The 17,419-nt window shown below is 36.7% G+C and overlaps 1 protein-coding gene across 1 annotated transcript in view; it reads left to right on the plus strand.

Annotated features, from left to right (window-relative positions):
- The window catches only part of SKAP1 (src kinase associated phosphoprotein 1), a 256,514-nt gene that overhangs the window by 46,790 nt on the left and 192,305 nt on the right, over positions 1-17,419 (plus strand). Inside the window, exon 3 of the mRNA XM_054689125.1 lies at positions 2,539-2,564. Coding sequence (XP_054545100.1) covers positions 2,539-2,564 — 26 coding nt within the window. The remainder of the gene's footprint in view (positions 1-2,538; positions 2,565-17,419) is intronic.

Genomic DNA, 17,419 nt, shown 5'->3' on the forward strand with positions numbered 1-17,419 from the left:
GGATCGAACAAGCGCTGCAGAGGCTGCGGGTAGCTTTGCAACCCAGCGCTCAACCGCTGTGCCACCGGGGAGGCCCAGAAGCAATACTCTTAGTTTATGTGAACATACAATATCTTATTAGCTAACAAGAAAAACCAGAAAACCAGGGGCACTTAATGGTAGGTAGAGAAGGGAACTAAAAATATGTGTGAGTTGGAGTGGAGATTGTGGGGTAGGGAGGGCAAAAGAAGAGGCTGAAATCATCAACAACATATTTTACCTATTTAATAATTTGCTTGGAATTAGCTTTTTATTTTTTTAAAGATTTATTTATTTATTTTATACAAGAACCGGGGTACAGGCCAGATGTGCAGGAGGGTAAGAGGATTCACCAGAGACAGAGTGGGGAACAGAACAGGAAGGCTGATGAAACACACTGCTGAGGGGAGCAGCGGGTGTGACAGGAGAGGTCTGCTGCGCCATGTGGGACCCTCGCTGGCTGGCTGGGATTGACCCAGCGCTGCAGGCTGCGGACAGCTGCCAATGCATGGCTAAGTTCTTTTCCTGGGCCAATGAATGAGAACAATGTAGGTTAACAAATTTCCTGCTGCTGCCATCATCAACATTTTGGCAATAGGAATGTCTGAACACAGACATACATGTGTACACACTCACACCCTAATTTCTATTTACATGGAATTGGAGGTTGGGTAATGATTGGAACTGGGGACTAGGGTACTGTCATAGAAGAAGATGGAAAATTGCTCACCCTTTTGATGATTCAATTGATTAGTTGTGTTGCATAGAAAGGAGTTTTACAGAAAACTCTTCTCAGTGGACAGCTCCCTGGGTAGCTGTACTCTCTGCTATGGAGTTATTGACCGATCATACCAACACATACCACTTACTTAAGTTACAGCCAGTTCCAGTGCCCAGACATTTCCGTGGACACTCTTTTTCCCAGCTGTTGAGTTTTACATTTCCCCCCTTCCTCAAGCGACTCCTCCCCTTTTCCTCTGCAGATATTGAAGCTGTCATGAACTTTCCCTGTCCTCTAACCCAAGCGTCTTACATTTTCCTTCAGGTTGCCAGCCCAGAGCTGTTCTAGAGAAGGAAAGGAATAAGAAAAGTTCATTGTGAGATTTCTTCTCCACCTTCTCTTCCTCATCTTCTGTAACATCCCACAAAATTCATCTCTGGATTATGGCACCCTCCCCCCCAACTAATCTCCTTCCTCTCCATTTCTGAATTTTTGTCTTATAAAGAAAGAGCCTAGATAGTCAGCTGATGATCCTCTCTAAAGTAGCTATACCTTATTTCAGCTTTGTATGTACCGGAAGGCACACCATTATCACCCATGTGTTGCCTTTTTAACATTGTTTTTGGGCTGTGGGTCATTTTAAGGACTTTATAAAACTTCAGACTTTCCTCCCAGGAGAAAGTGCTTATATGCATATACACACTCCAGAGATGTCAAGATGAGGATAGATACATGTTCACTTTATAGTGTCATGAAAGTCACTATGCCCATAGCAAGGATTGACATGTAGTGACTGTAAGCAAGATGGGAGCATGTGGAGGAGGGAGGGGAAGGGAGGAAATGAAGAGAGAAGCTATAGATTACACTTCTGAAAATTTCGCTATGCTATGAAGGGAAAGAGGATGGCAGATGGAGGGATATGAAATGGGGGAAGAAGGATTTACTTTATTTTTATATAAGCATAAATGCTGATGGAAAGGGCCGGGTTGAGAGGAAGAGGTTGAATATATACAAGAGAAAATCAATATAGAATAATGTAAGGTTCCTGTGAAGGCAGGAAGAAATGGAATCCAAAGTACAATGGACTTTTGTGGGTAGCCACCATATATAACATTGTTTCTGGGTGCAGGGATGGGGCAGAGGAGGATGCAATTTGGGTTCCAAATTAGTGACTTACAAATGATCCCTTCTGTCACTGCCATTTCATTGGCTTTAAGACTTCAAAGGCTGTCAGTTCTGCCAGCCATTACCCCAAACAAGAGAGGAAAAGGGATGATACAGTGTTCAGCAGGAGCCCCAACCTTGGCTTGGAAACTAAAATCTTAGGTGACCTTGAGTTGCTTGTTCATGGCCTAGGAGGTATTTGAGGATGTGGTAGTAGTGGGGAAGTTGGTTGTCATAGCAACTGGAGATGCTACTGGTATTTGGTGTCCAGGACCAGTGATGCTGATTGTCCCATAATACACAGGATGAGTTGTTAAAACAAAAAGAAATCCTGCTGATAGCCTCCTAGATCTCCTGGTGGGAAATCGTGAACCACAGCCAGGTAACCTCTTAGGACCTTTCCCAATCCGAAGTCAAATTTATGTAATGAGTTATAGCTATGTCACCATCATGCCTTTGAGAATCTTTCAAATCTTAAGGAACAACCCTTTGATTTTTCCCAAAGTAGGTCATGACTTGGAATAGTTATGGACAAGTTGGCAAGCTTTTTGGAATGGGTGCTATAGCCACTGTATTCCAACCAAGGTTGAGAAATCCAAGTTTAACTTTTCTCTGTTCTTTTCCTTGTATTTCAGGTACTCCTTGGATTTTCAGCTTCAAGGTGAGTCCTTTTTGGCCATTTATGATTTTTTACTAAAAATGTGTGTATGGTATTGTTTACTTCTATTTTTTTCTAAATAAGCCTCTCCACTGAGTAGCATTAGCCATTTCTGAGGAAAATTAGTGAAGTGTTTAATTAACCTTCACCCTGCTGTGCCCCCTTGCCCTGCTTTTTAGCAACAAGAGGCTCTGATGCTTCTGCCCTCTGAGTGGATCATTTTATAGAGCAAAAGCTGTAATATGCCTTTATGCCATGAACTTCGTTAGATGCCAACAGGATCTGCTACCATTCAAATAAAATGGTGGCTGAGTCCATAATAAAAATCTTGGGATGGCTCCAACTCAGCTAATCCTTCATTTGCTCTAGAAATAAATTCCAGTATGTTACCTCCTCGATCACAGTGCTCTTCCATACAGCCTGCCTGTCTGGCAGCAGAGAAATGTCAGAAATGGAGCAGTGTTGAAATTCCCACTAGAACAGTGTTATCACATTTTAATATGAGCCTCACTGCAGCCTTGGAGCTTCTAATTGCTTTCAAACCATTGTTTTCTTGCTTTTGCTTGATGAACCCAGCATCTGGCATAATTCTAAAAAGTACAACAGACAGCTGTGTGCAAAATTAAAAAAAAAAAAAAAGACAGGACTAGAACACATTTTAAAAAGGTTCAAAATTGGAACTTTTTTCCCTGAGTTCAAAGAGTTTGAGAGGTTATCTTTAAAGTATATGCCTCCCTTATTTTTAATACTCTAGTTGAGAATGTCAGAAACATCATTCTGAATATTAATGATTTTATCAAAAGTGGGAGATTTTTATTTTCTCAGAATCACCAAGAGTTATAGATGAAATTTGCAAATAGCTTTATGAATGATTTGTTCTGTAATTTTAAAAACAATGATAAACTTTTCCAAAAATTTTTCTTTTAATATTATCAGAGGTCTTAGTGACTAATAATAGCTTAAAGAAATTCCAATAGTGAATAATACTAGCTTTATTAAAATTTTAGTATTCTTACTCATACTTTGTATCAGTGTATTTCAGTCTATATAAGGTTTTCCTTAGAAGCTAACTATAAAAATAAAAATAAAAATAAAAATATAAAAATCATATATTTTAAAGCTTTTTTGCTCTTGCAAGTTAAAGTTGTGGCATTTGTCTTTTTAAGGTTTATTTTTATTTATTTATGCATACAAGAACTGGGGTGTATGCCAGAGGTGCAGGGCAGGGGGGATGAGAGAATTTATCAGAGACAGAGTGGGGAGCAGAACAGGTGGATCTACTGAAATAAGTGTTGAGGATAAAGTCAGTGGCATTTGTAACACTTTAAATAATGATATGATGTTATTGTATATCTTGCTGTCTGGAAACATTTGTGACTGCAAACACAGGTTGAGAATAGAGAATTATATGTAATAATACAGCAGTTTGCTTTGCAAAATGTGAAATAATGCTATTTAGACAATGGCCCTGTAGTTCAGGGTTTAACAGATGTTAAGCAAAATCCACAGTGGGCAGAACATGAATGTGAACTGGCACAAATGAATGGAATTGTGAGGATAGAATTAATTACCTGAAGGAGAAATAAAGAATTGGTATCAGAGTTGTGGTAATGTGTTGAGAAGAGAAAATAATTTTGGAGCATAACACAAGAGATTAAATGGGGCTAAAAAGAGAAAGGGTACATCTTACTAGGTTCTTGCAATGGTGGCATCACAGGCCTCTTCTAGCAGAGGGCAGCCTCTGCACACCTTCTCTGTCAGAGTGAGGGTAAGGGTGTAGCAGCCAAGGGGGCAATAAAACAGAATTTATTTAGATCAGAAAACTGTATTTTCTTCTTGACAACGATTGAACTTACATAGCAAAGTCTCTGCCCATTTGAAAGCAAATGTAAGGAAAGACAGCTTTGGGCCTCCTGCTGAGACATGGGGGCTGAGGGAGACAGGAAGGGTACATTTTACCTTGCTATTAGCTGACTGAGTGCTTCAGAAGCTGGTGAGGTGGACAGAAGCAGTTACAGGTCCACATTAGGTACCACAGGACAATTTAGGGTAATGAAAAGACTAGAAATGTGTAAGAAAAAGAACAGCCAGCATAATTTTAAAAGCCCTGGGAGCTAGATGGTATTGGGATGGGAGTGAGAAAGGACAGAAAAGATGGCTCCATTTTTAGCGTTTTAATCTATGTCAGGATTCTCTGTGCAGGTCGATGATGGAATGAATTTTATTAATTCTGTGCATTTGCCTAAGTACATAATTGTGTTCTTCAGGTACCAAAATTTGGTACCTAGAAGGAAAATTATCCTTAATTATAAAAGATCCCTTTTTTATAAATCCCTTTAGTAGCACATGTTTAAATATCTGTTATGGTGAGTTGGTATTATGTGCTAAAAGGGTAACCTTTAAAGACAGAGGCTTAGGAAAATGAACTGCCGAGATACAGAGGCTTGCAAGCCCAGTTTATGTTATCCATTATTTACTGTGGTGGAGGAGTGACCATTGACTAATATTAGGGAGAATCTTGGCCCATGAGAAGAAACATGGTGTGGTGGAAAGAGCGCCGGTACTGAGGCTTGACAGACCTGGCTTCAAATCCCATCTATACCATTTAGGTAATGGTCACTTGACCACAGCAAGTTGCATAATTTCACTGAACCTCAGTTTCCTTATCTATAAAACTGGAATGTGCCAGATAACTAAGTCCTTAAATCTTAAATGTTTTCTTATTTAACCCTCAGAACGGCCCTGCAATATAGGTACTGTTAATATACCCAGTTGACAGATGTGGGTACTGAGGCACAGAGAGATTAAGAGAATTTTCATGGTTGTTAATGATTCTAGCTTGGTCAGCCTGACACCATAAGTATACTAAAAAAAAAAAAAAAAAAGCTTTATTGAAATATAATCCAAATATCATAGCATTTTCTACCCTTTAAGCATACATATCAGTAGTTTTTAACGTAATTGCTAGGTTGTGCATTCATCACCCTACCCAACTTTAGAACATTTTCATCACCCCAGTAAGAATCCCTACAGTCTCAGTCCATACTCTTTATCACTGCATTGTAGTATGTCACTGTAGGGTTGTTGGGAGGATTAGCAGGAATATGTGTAAGCTCTAGTATGGTACCTAGACATGGTAAGCAGCAGGAAAATGTGGTTTCTATTTATGATAGTGTTAATGATAATTTTTCCCCTCACATTTCCACCCAGATTTTCCTATTGGCCCTCTGTCAACTCAATGATATGCATTAAAAAGAATGAAGCATATGTAAAATAAAACAACCCAAACAATTTATTACCTTAATGTAGAAAGGACATAGGTAAAAGTATTTTTAATCAGCTCAAATATGAGTGGAGAACACAGGAAAGGCTTTTAAATTTTTTTAATAAAACAGATTCCTTTGATAATTCAAGTCTGCTTACTTTAAGAATTTCTTCTACTTAATTTTCACCTTAAGTAAAAAATTTTTTTCAATGGGCTCTTTGCCGTGGAACTTTTACCACTTCAGTAATCAGATATTTCAAGGATGATATTGATCAGATGCCTAAACAACATTAATTTTGCCTGTTAGATATTATGACAGTGTCATTTTATGGCATTGAGCAAACTGATTACTTCATTTTGTTTAGTTTCTCCTTTTATAAAATGAATTAATTACTGATAATTATTGTTTAATCAAAATTTCAATTACAAAGTATAATGTTTATAATTCAAAATCTATTGCTATAAAAATATCTTAATGAATGTTAGAAAAATTACCCACCATGGACCCAGAATCTTAAAACAAATGACACAATATTAAATAATAACTTAGGAAGGACCTTAGGAATATTACAAATACATATATAAGTTAATCATATTTTGTCCAGTGGCCACTGACAATACATTGTGTAGTGCTAAATATGGGCCAGTGAAATTTCTTGGCCCCTTGAAGATTCTTTGAGTATCTGCATGGTTAGTGTAGAACTCTTGAGGAAAAGTATTCAGTATATTTCAATATAAAAATATTCCTTTGTGTAAATCCAAAAAAATCTTATTTTGAAATGGCAATCTTACATCCTTTGTCAAGATAAATTGATGCCTAAAAATATAGTTTAGCAAAGTGAATAATGTACCTAAGTTCACTGCCTCAGTATCTACAATAACCAAGATATGGAAACAGCCTAAGTACCCAACAACAGATAAGTGGATTAAGATGTGGTCTGGTTACACCATGGACTACTTAGCTATATAAAAAAAGATGAACTGGGCCTCTCCGGTGGCACAGTGGGTTGAGCGCAGCACTGCAAAGCTGTCTGCAGCCTCTGCAGCACAGGTTCAAGTCCCGGCTGGCCAGGAAGATAGCCACATGGCGCGGCAGACCTCTCCTGTCTCGCCCGCTGCTCACCTCAGCAGTGCTTTTGGTCCGTCTGCCTGTCCTGCTCCCCACTCTGTCTCTGGTGGATCCTCTCACCCTCCCACTCCTCTGACCTATACCCCAGCTACTGTATAAATAAAGTCTTTAAAAAAAAAGATATTTTTAAAAAATAAAAAAAGATGAGCTCTCGCCATTTGTGGCGACATGGATGAACTGGAGGAGATCGTGCTAAATGGAATAACTCAGAAAGAGATATACTAGATGGTTCCATTCCTACATGGAATATAAAGACACTAAACAAAGGAACAGATAAAACAAAAACAAACCCTAGAAATATGACTGCAGTATCCACACTACTAGAGGGGATGGAGAGGATTGGGGAGCAAAGGGTAGATAGAGAAGAATAATGGACTGTGGTGGAGGCTGATAGGTGCTCGGGTTGTGAGTGTGGTGGGTGACATACATCTGAAGAGGTGTGATCCTATTCCCCTAAATTATAAAGTATTGTAAACCAATGCTACCTTAAAAAAAAGTTACAGAAAAAAAGCGAACGGTGCAACGTGAATAAATAAAACATTATAAAGTCACATTAGCTATAGGTTAAAAGAGACTTAAAAATCATATAAGCTAACACATGCCCTTGTTTGCATCCCGTCTCTTCACACAATGGAATACAATTCATATAGGGAAAAATGAAATTTTGCTGTTTGTAACAAAATGGATGGAACATAAGGGAATTAGGTGAAATGAAGTTAGGCAGAAAGATAAAGACAAATATTGGATGGTTTCACATACATGGGTAATATAAGGAAACAGCAGATGAACTGACAAGGCCAAATAAAGATGAAACAGGGCACACTGATAACCTGACAGAGGAAACCTGAGGTGAAGATGGAGGTGGGAGAGAGGGTGCAGGGGGTCTGGGCTGGTGGTGGTTGTTTTGGTTTTGCTTTTTTGTCTGTTTTATTTCTTTAAGTCTCTTTTTTTAAAGATTTAATTACTTTTTAATTTATGCATACGTGAACTGGGGTATAGGCCAGAGGTGCAGGGGATAAGAGGACTCAACAGAGACAGTGGGGAACAGAGAAGGCAGATCTACTGAAACACTGCTGAGGGGAGCAGCAGGGAGACAGAAGAGGTCTGCTGCACCATGTGGGTTAGTTCCCTGGTTTGCTGGGGAATCGAACTCATGCCATAGTGGTGATAGCTTGTTAGCGCTGAGACTTTACCCCTAGGCCACCAGGGAGGCCCCCTGCTTTTGTTTTATTTCTTTAAAAATATTGAGTGAGATGGAAAAAATATATAGGAAATGCCCCCTAACTTAATGGGTAAAGGCATACTCGAAACTAAATGATTTTATATTTAGTTTGAACTACATACAAGTAATTTAGCTATTCCTGACACAGCATGCAGTGACAGGAAAAGAGAGACTAATGCCATTCTTTCTAAGTATTGAAGTAGGAAAATGGCTAAATGTGTCAATCTGTCAATTTTTTTCTTCCAAATAGTGTCTTAAGTTTTGTGGTTTTTTTTCATTTCTGTCACAGAGATTAAAATGTGTTTTTATATTAAAAAAAACCTTAAACATATACATCACAGATTATATCATATAAATAAAGGAGCAGGTGAAATATATTATATTGTTATACCAAAAATTAAAAAATAAAATGGGAAGGGGAAATTAAGTGGGACTAGGGATGTCAATGAGACCACATGGACAGTAAATTGACTTGTGAAGACTGGATGATGTTAACATGTTTTTATTACTGCTGTGCCTACTTTTGGACATGGTTTAAAATTCTTCATACTGCAGAGGTTAAAAAAAAGTAAGCCTCGTTTAAGATTAATAAAAGAGTGATGTTTTATTTCTATTGTGAGGCCTATTATATTAATGCATAAGGTAGTTTATGTATCTGGGATGCAAAATACATGGAATAGTGAACTTTTAACATTTTTCGTTTGTTTAGAACTTTTGTGTTTGCTTTATGATGGAAAGAGCACAAGCTTTGAAATCAGACCAATCTTCAAATCCCAGCTCTTTTACTTACAAGCTTTGTGAGCTATCACAAATGACATAACTTCCTCATCTACAATATCTCCCTGATGATAGCTACTTCACAGTGACGATTTTGTAATGAATTATAATGAGATGATGAACTCAGGGAGGAGTGCTTGCCACTTTAGGAACTCAGAAGCAGTAACGAGTAGCATTTCTGTTTCAGAAGAGGGCTGTGGAAGTAAGTTCATGTCCAGAGCTCAGACAAGACATATTTCATATCTTTCCATAAAACCCATCCATCCCAGTCTGTAAGTAGGGCCATGTAACTCACCATGTAGAGATGTGTGAGGTTTGCGTTTAAAGGATGCACATGTAGAATTTTTATTGGTAGCACTTCAGAAGTTAGATTTACGAGCTTGCTGCTCTGTAATGTCTGAGACACGTTGAATCGAAGCATGGATGTCACTTAACTTTTCGTCTTTGACTATCACATACTTGGAGCATGTAGTTATGACAAATACAAGAAGCAAGCCATTAAAGCAGCAAAGAAACACCATAGTTGCACTAAAGAAAAGAGAGAAGGGCTCCCCTTTGAAGTTGAAGAGAAGTGTTTTTGAATTAATGGAGTGTACAGTGATTTTACAAAGTTTTATTTATGAAATTACCCTTTGCATTCATGCCAAAAGGTTTTAGCACGGTTGTAAGTAGGATTTATACAAAGAAACACAGCCCAAATTTATGACGTGTTTGTAAATGTAAGAAAAGGTCTGAATTTACAATATTTGTAATTTATAGTTAAGTATCTTTGTATCACTATTCCTGGAATGCTAATATTTTATAAACACAAGTGTTGGTTATGAACCTAGAATATCCTAACCTTATACTACGTTAAAAAAGGAAATCTTCCAGAATATTTTCCAGTCTCTTGGGGATTTCATAGGGGGAAAATGTACACAGGACAAATACTTCTCATTTTGGCGTTAGCACAGCCTTTTAGCATCAACAGTCTTGACAGCTGCTTTTGTGACTTGACTTCCTTTAGGCCTTCCCCCCCACCTTTCCTTACTTGCTACATTTTATACAAATCAATCTGTAGAAAGTGTATATATACACACACATTGTTTTTGAAGTTAATTACTGACTTTGATACTTTTTCAAATATTTTACTTCCTATACATCTACTGGTTGATTTTTTTAAAGAGTAGAATGATACATTTTAAAAATTAATGAACTGTTTTGCAACTACTGTCAAAGAGAGTATTTTTTTTAAAAAAGATTCACTGTTTTTCTTTTTAATGTTAAAATTTTCTAAGATATTTATGTCCTTTCTAAATGTCCTGTTCTGACATAGATATTGAGATATAAGAAAAAGAACTGACTTTTGGCAGGTGAAAGGAGAAATCATTAGAATCAGATGCTGCTGCCTTCTGTATTCCATACCCAGTATAATATTAAATACAAGGATGTTCATACAGTGTTTGGAATAGCAGACTCCAAGCAGCCTAAATGTCCAGCAATAGGGGACCAGTTAATTATGTTATATCCATTTGATGGACTGCTACAGACAGGATAAAAGAAAATAATCCATATATATGTACATAAAGTGGAAAGCTCTCCAAGGCATATGGTTAAGTGAAAAATGCAATGTGGACAAACAGCACACTGTTAGTTTTTCTCTGTGTGTGTTTGTCTATGTGTTCACATGTCCACATGCATGTGTGTTTGCACTTATTTCTATATAGAATATTTTTGGAATGATACACATGAAAGTCTGTTGAAGGGCATATTGGTATGATTGGAAGAGAGAATCTTCATTATTTATATATCCTTTGGCACATTGGAATTTTCACCATATGCATGTATTTTCTTTAATTTAAAAATTAAAGAAAATTAAAATTACTTAAAATTAAAAATGAGAATTCACTATTGTGCCTATATGGAACAATCTCTAAGATAAATGATTAGGAGGAAAAGCAGGGTATGACACAGGGAAAATGCTACCATTTGCTTTTTAAAACATATACCACATACCAACACATTTGGTATATATAGATAGAAAAGTCATAGAAAATCCAAGATACCTCACAATTGTTGCCTCTGGAGAGAAGAACCAGGAGAAGGAGGGGAAATGAATTTTCTATACCTTTTGTAATGTTTGCAGTTTTGTGCTCTGGGGATGCTTAACCTTTTATCTAATAAAGAAGCTGTACCTAAAAACATACCTGATTTAACAGAGTAGTGAACTCTTTTCCAGTATAATCATTATTTGCTAATCACATCTGTTCAAATTTTCTCCTTATTTATCTTTACATATGAATTTATGAGTGAGACCCTGATGATCATATAAAATAGCATACTCTGTGGCTAAGTGTTTGAAAACCAGCAGTATACAGATGTGTTGAGTTCATTTATCACTTAAAAGTGAATTTTAAAATAAATAATAAAGTAACTACCTACAATACCCATGGTAATTGACTTTAAAAATATCTTTTCAAAACCCCATTTCACTTTTTTTATATGCTAATTAAAAGTTCATAAAACTTCTGATTCTTGTTCTTATGCAGATGGCAACAAGATCAGGTAATTGTTAATTACCTAAAATTTATTTAATTAGCCTGAGGATTTTTGTTGAGGTAAAAAAAAAAAACCTTATAAACTATTTCCCTTAGTATTGTCCCTGGCTCAGTGCAGGAAACCAGGTAAGGAACACAGTTTCTTAACACAGAATTTGGACATAAAAATCTACCTCAGGAATTTTGCCTTTAGCAATTTTTTGTGTTCTGCACACAAAATATTGAAAGAAAGGTGTGGTTCATTTGAATACAAACTTTTTGGGTTCTTTACTTAAAACTTTTTTGTGAGTAAGTTAGTTAGGCCCTTGGACTTCAATCACAGTGAATTTGATATTTGGAAGCTAAAGAATGTGATGGTTGGGTCCACTTCTGTTACAAAACACCACTTTTCCACTGTGCTTCCCATGTACACATAATTCTGTCAGAACCTTGTTTATAGTTATTGTTTACCAGGATGGCTGAAGTCTCACTAAATACAGGAAGGGAACTGCTTAGTTATGGACAAGGGAATTTATATGATGTATAAAATAAAGCTTCCAGTTACTGCTGACTCTTGAAAGGCGAAGAGTGGAAGAACCAATCTTTGACTCTATCTGTCCTTGTCTGCTGACATTATTTAACACACCCTTGCCAGCCTAAAGTAATTGTATTAAATTTTCTAAGCATGAAATTCATGCTAAAAAGTGTAATTAAAAAAAATTTTTGCAACAGGCTACTGTAGTGAATTTAAACCTGTGAATTGGACCAGCTTCTTTTGACCAAATCATTGACCTCATTTGGCTTTGTTTGTTGGTTCTGTATCTAATGTGACTGCTAATATTACTCCAACTTGTAGTAATCTATGCTTTTGATTATAGATTTACTTTATGGATACAAAGAAACCTTAATTAATCGTACATACCATAAATTTAAGTTGTTGGCTGTCATTCAGTATGCCTTGCCTTTGAGTGATGATGGTAATTTATAAAGCATGCAGATTTGGAGACTGTACAGCTCAGTGGATTAGAACAAGAGCTTAGTAACCAGACAAGGTGGGGTCAAAGCCTGTTCCTGCCGCCAATGAGTCACACATGTGACTGTGGGTAAGTTAATATTTGGGGTACATCAATCTCTGTCTCTCAATTTCTTTTCTTCTGTTTGGAGATAATATACCATAGGATTGTTTTCAGGATTAATTGAGATAGTACTGAAGAGTATTGGCCCAGAACACGTACCGGTTGGTTATCATATTTTTATTATTGCTATAATTGACTGTCTTCAATAAGTCAAAGCATGCTGAAAATCCAGCTAAATAGCTTCATATTAAGAATTAAACACTGAGAATACCATGGTCCAAGGAAAACAGAACTATGAACCAATGACTCTAATTTATGATTGCCTGGTTGCCAAATGATGAATGTATTCATTTTACTGCATGTTTATCTACATATTACCAAGTACCTAGGTATACATGTTTTGAATTCTGTCAAAATCTCATTACTATTGAAAATATTCTAACTCAGCAGTCTCAGTTTAGTACCAGTTGAACAATGACAGTGGTAGATGGAATGCATTCCTGTAAAGCAGGGATGGTTGCTGACAGGCTGTAATTTGCTTTACGAAGAGTGCGTCATCCCATATGCAATTATCAGTTTTGTATTTGTTGCTGCCAGCCCTCCAGTTTGTTGTGTTCAGGAGTTAAGCCTTTATGTGAAATCTAAGAATAGTTAAAAATCTCAGCATTTTCTGGGGTGTAGGGTTTGAGGCAGAGAACAGAAGAGTTCACATGAGGGCTACCTTTTTTCTTTTCTTTTCTTTTTTAAGAACTAGGATGATGCTACACACTGCAGCCCACCCTACTGGTCAAAAGGAAGAACTGCATCATGAAGGAGCCGGAAGATTTTTTTGAAGGACAGGGAAAAGAAAGAACTTTTGAATTGGCTCCCCATGGGCAATTTCCTGTCCACCCCACCACTGACAGATGTAGTTCATTTTGGAAATATTATTAAGCTGTGCTGCCCTTTTGGTTGTTGGATTCACAGGTGTTGTAGTGATTGTGCCATAAGCATCTCATCACTTTGCTTCTGTTTCTGATCACTTAAACTGTGCTCTCTCCACAAAGGATGTCTGTAATGATTCTTAAGAGGTTTGTTATTCTTGGCATGATTATAAAATTAGTAAACAGCATCCTGACCCCCCCCACCCCTCAAAACAACAACTAGTCAGGTTCAATTTATTTCTTACACAGTAAAGATCTAGTTGGAGCAACTTTTTAAAAGACTGATAAATGGAAACTTTCTTTACCTAGCCCATCATTTGTTCTGTAGACTTAATGACATTCTGTACTATTACATTCACTGCCAGGGCCTTGGGGGGGAGAGAAAAAGAATATTTATACATTGAGTTATGGCTAGTTGTAAGAGGGGGAAGAAAGAGATGGGCAGGAAGTCAGACTATAGAGAACAGAGAAGAATTTGAGACCTTCACTACACATGGATTAATCACAGGAACTAACCACGCAAGTCCAAATGGATATTTAGAAATCGGTGAAGCCTTTAAGATGTTCTTTGGGAAACACCATACATTTTCTAATGCATGAGTATGTGCAAAATGGTATGTAATTTATAATGGAAGTATTGACAGAACTTCAGCTTTGGTGTTGGAAATGTGCTCCATATATTTACATGTAACATTTCATATATACAGGTACATAGGTGCCCAACATATTTCTTTAGTTAGTATTAGGTTCAATAACTTAGGTGAGTGGTTATAAGAAGGAATAATAAGCTATGGTTTTGCTAATCTTGCCATAGTTCATCTTGGGGAACTGCATTACTATTAAATTGGTTCATGAAAATCTTGCAATATTAATGCCATCAAGCATGAAAACTAACTGGATTTGGATCAGAGAACTTTATTTATAGCGTTTTTTTAGGATTTATTAGTTTTAAGAGGACTGTGCGTCTCATGGGTTCTTAAATATTAAATCGAGGCAGAAGTTGTGTGTTCCCTTCCAGTGACAACAATAAAAACAAAACCCCAACAACCACAGATAATTTTACATTAATTCAATTTTGTTATATTGTCTGGAGATACTTGGTGAAATGATAGCAAACCATAGAAAGTTTTAAACCAAACTATATAAACAGTTGGTTGCAGCAGTGAATAAAGTTTTTATAATATAGCTCACAATTAATTAGAAGAGAAATGAAAGATGACCTTTTACTAACGTGGGGGAGAAAAACCATTGAACCCTTGCATATTGAATAAGCTAGTGTATTTTATATGTATTTACATGTTATTTGTTCTCATGTTATTTGTTCTCTTTTATGCTTAAACTACCTTCTGTCTTTTTTCATCTCTGATGAAATTATCATTGTGGCCTATTTTTGTCCCTAAATTGTATCTGCAAGGTTAAGAATCAGGTAGTTTTGCTATAAGTCAAAATAGTTACAAGGGAACATTATCATGGTTCATTTTCCCCTCTGTTTTATCTGGAATTGAATTAGGAAATGAAAGTTTTTAGCAGTTTAATTTACTTCTCCATAAAGTTTATGGAGCAGCAACAGCTGGTTGAATCCATGGCAAAAAAAATCCAACTTCTAGTGGCCACGCTATTGTTTCAGAATTAAGGGGGGAAACTCATTAACTGTTAATGAAAACACAGGGAATAAAAACAAATAGCACAGAAACTCGAGCAAATAATTACCTTACACCTGACACAAAGCTGCTTTATCTTTCTGCTCCAACCCTCAGAAATTCCCAACTTATCACTCTATGGAGCATGAATAAAATTGAGTTTGACTCTCAGGAAAGAACAATAGAGAAATCATCCCCCTTATAGGCCTCTCAGCACGATACTCTGTGGAGAACCTGCCATTGAATATACTAAGGAGTGTATCTAGCGCCCGATTCTTATGACACTTAGGATAGAAGAGCAAATTACCAGCTAATAGCAGGTGAACTCTTGATACAGTTCCCCTAGATCTTGCTTAGAAATACAAAGAGAAGGGACTGGAACTAGTGGATGTGATTAATGGAGATATTGTGTGTTAGAATATATATCTGTATAGAAATATATTGATTCTGAGCATGTTACAATGGGAAAGTGTCTCTGGCGGCAGGGGTCTTGCTTGGGGAAAGCCACTCTAAGCAGATGGAGTTCTAAGCCCTAATTGTAGAGCTGCTGAGTGGAAATGTCTGTCACTATAGTTTGCGATCATTTATGTCTGATCCCACTGGACTACAGTAGTGGCCACTTGGAGCTGTGATTGTCAGACTACAGATGAATCCAGAGATCACTCGTGGCTGTGCTGTAAAGGAAAGAGATGTTCTAAACTTAAATCCAAAATGACCATAGTCATTGCTGGTTCTTCTATGAAATTTTTCACCCATGCATCTTGAGTAGTTGAAATCATTGTAATTACATGGGAGTAGCTATTTATATCACATTATAGGTTTTTTCTCTGCATGTGCCCAAGGGAGTTGGGCCACTTGATGTGACACTCAAAACACTTATCACATTTCCATCATCAGGAACTAATTATGCTTGGATGTAAAACCTATTTTTCAATATTTTCCCACTGCAGCCAGTCTTAGTATTGACCTAGGCTCTGTTTTTGCTGCACTGAGTTCTATACCTTTGTTGTTGTAGCTTTTGTGGAGACACAGTCTTGTATTTGACACAGGGGTGGCCATTTAAAGCCCGTCTTGGGTAACTATGCCCAGAAACCATAAGAATCATGTGGGAGTGACTTTCCCATCAGAAATAAATTTAATGCTAAATCTAAACAAGTATTTTGAATGAGACTTTAAAAAGTGGAAGTTCTAAATTCAATGTGATATCCTGGATTGGCTCATAGAGAACAGTGGAAAAACTGGTTAAATTCAAATAGTCTGTGGTTTACTTAATAGGAAGGTACCCATTTAGTTATGTAAGGAGTTGGCACTGGGAGAAACTGAGTAAAGAGGGCATTGTATTACTTTTGTAATACTTACAATTAATCTAAAATTATTCCAAAGTAGACAGTTCATTGAAAAAATTAAAACAAAGCCCCTTCTGTCTGCTTATTAAAAAAAAAAAAAAGCCAGACTATGTGAGAGTAAATTTGTCAAAATTCTGAAGCAAGCAGAAGAGCCCAGACTGATGGTTGTTGAATAACATCAGTAGATCCAATTAATGTTAAATTTTGCTTGACAACCCAAACTACTTTTTAAAAAATAGATTTTGAGTTGATTCAAACATTTTTAATTCTTTTAAACTTACATCACTTTCATGTTACCTATCAGGCAGTCCATTTAGTTTGTGTAGATAAAATATAATTTTAGTGGCTTTGCAGTGATGTAAAATTTGAGCACTTTAACCCTCAGTCCAGTATTTAGGGTTTTTTAGATTAAATGGAAAATTCATGGTGATACTTTAAGCATAACTGTAAGTTTATATACTAATCAATAACCTAATAAAGGAGAAAATGTCTTCTGGTATCAACCAGTGACTGTAAGGTTCTGCTTTAATTTTACTTTCTTCTCCACAATAAACTCTACAGTTTATTTTTAAAGTCCTGTGTCTGCAGGTTCAACTCAGTTATGGACATGTACCTGCTACATCTGAGCACTGGTAAAAGAGTCTAGATATGAACATCTAATTTATGGAAAGAGAAGGCTACAGTCACTCTCTTTTTTTTTTTTATCATTTTATATCCTCCTTACCCTTCTAGTTTAATTGTAGGAAATAAACCTTTAAAGTGAGGCAATACAGATTCTGTGTAGGTTGTTTGGTTTCACTGCTCCCTAGTTGAAATCCACGGCCAAAATTCTACAGTATTTACTGATATTAGCATTGGCGATTTCCTTTGGAAATTAGTATTTGAGATAATATTAAATTCAGCTGAAAATCCTGTTTTCATGTTTGTGAAATGAACTGAGCAGCTGTCGGTGTCCTTTTACCAG

This window comes from Talpa occidentalis, unplaced genomic scaffold (genome assembly GCF_014898055.3).
Source record: "Talpa occidentalis isolate TD23 unplaced genomic scaffold, MPIMG_talOcc4v2.1 talOcc4.7, whole genome shotgun sequence".
NCBI lineage: Eukaryota > Metazoa > Chordata > Mammalia > Eulipotyphla > Talpidae > Talpa > Talpa occidentalis.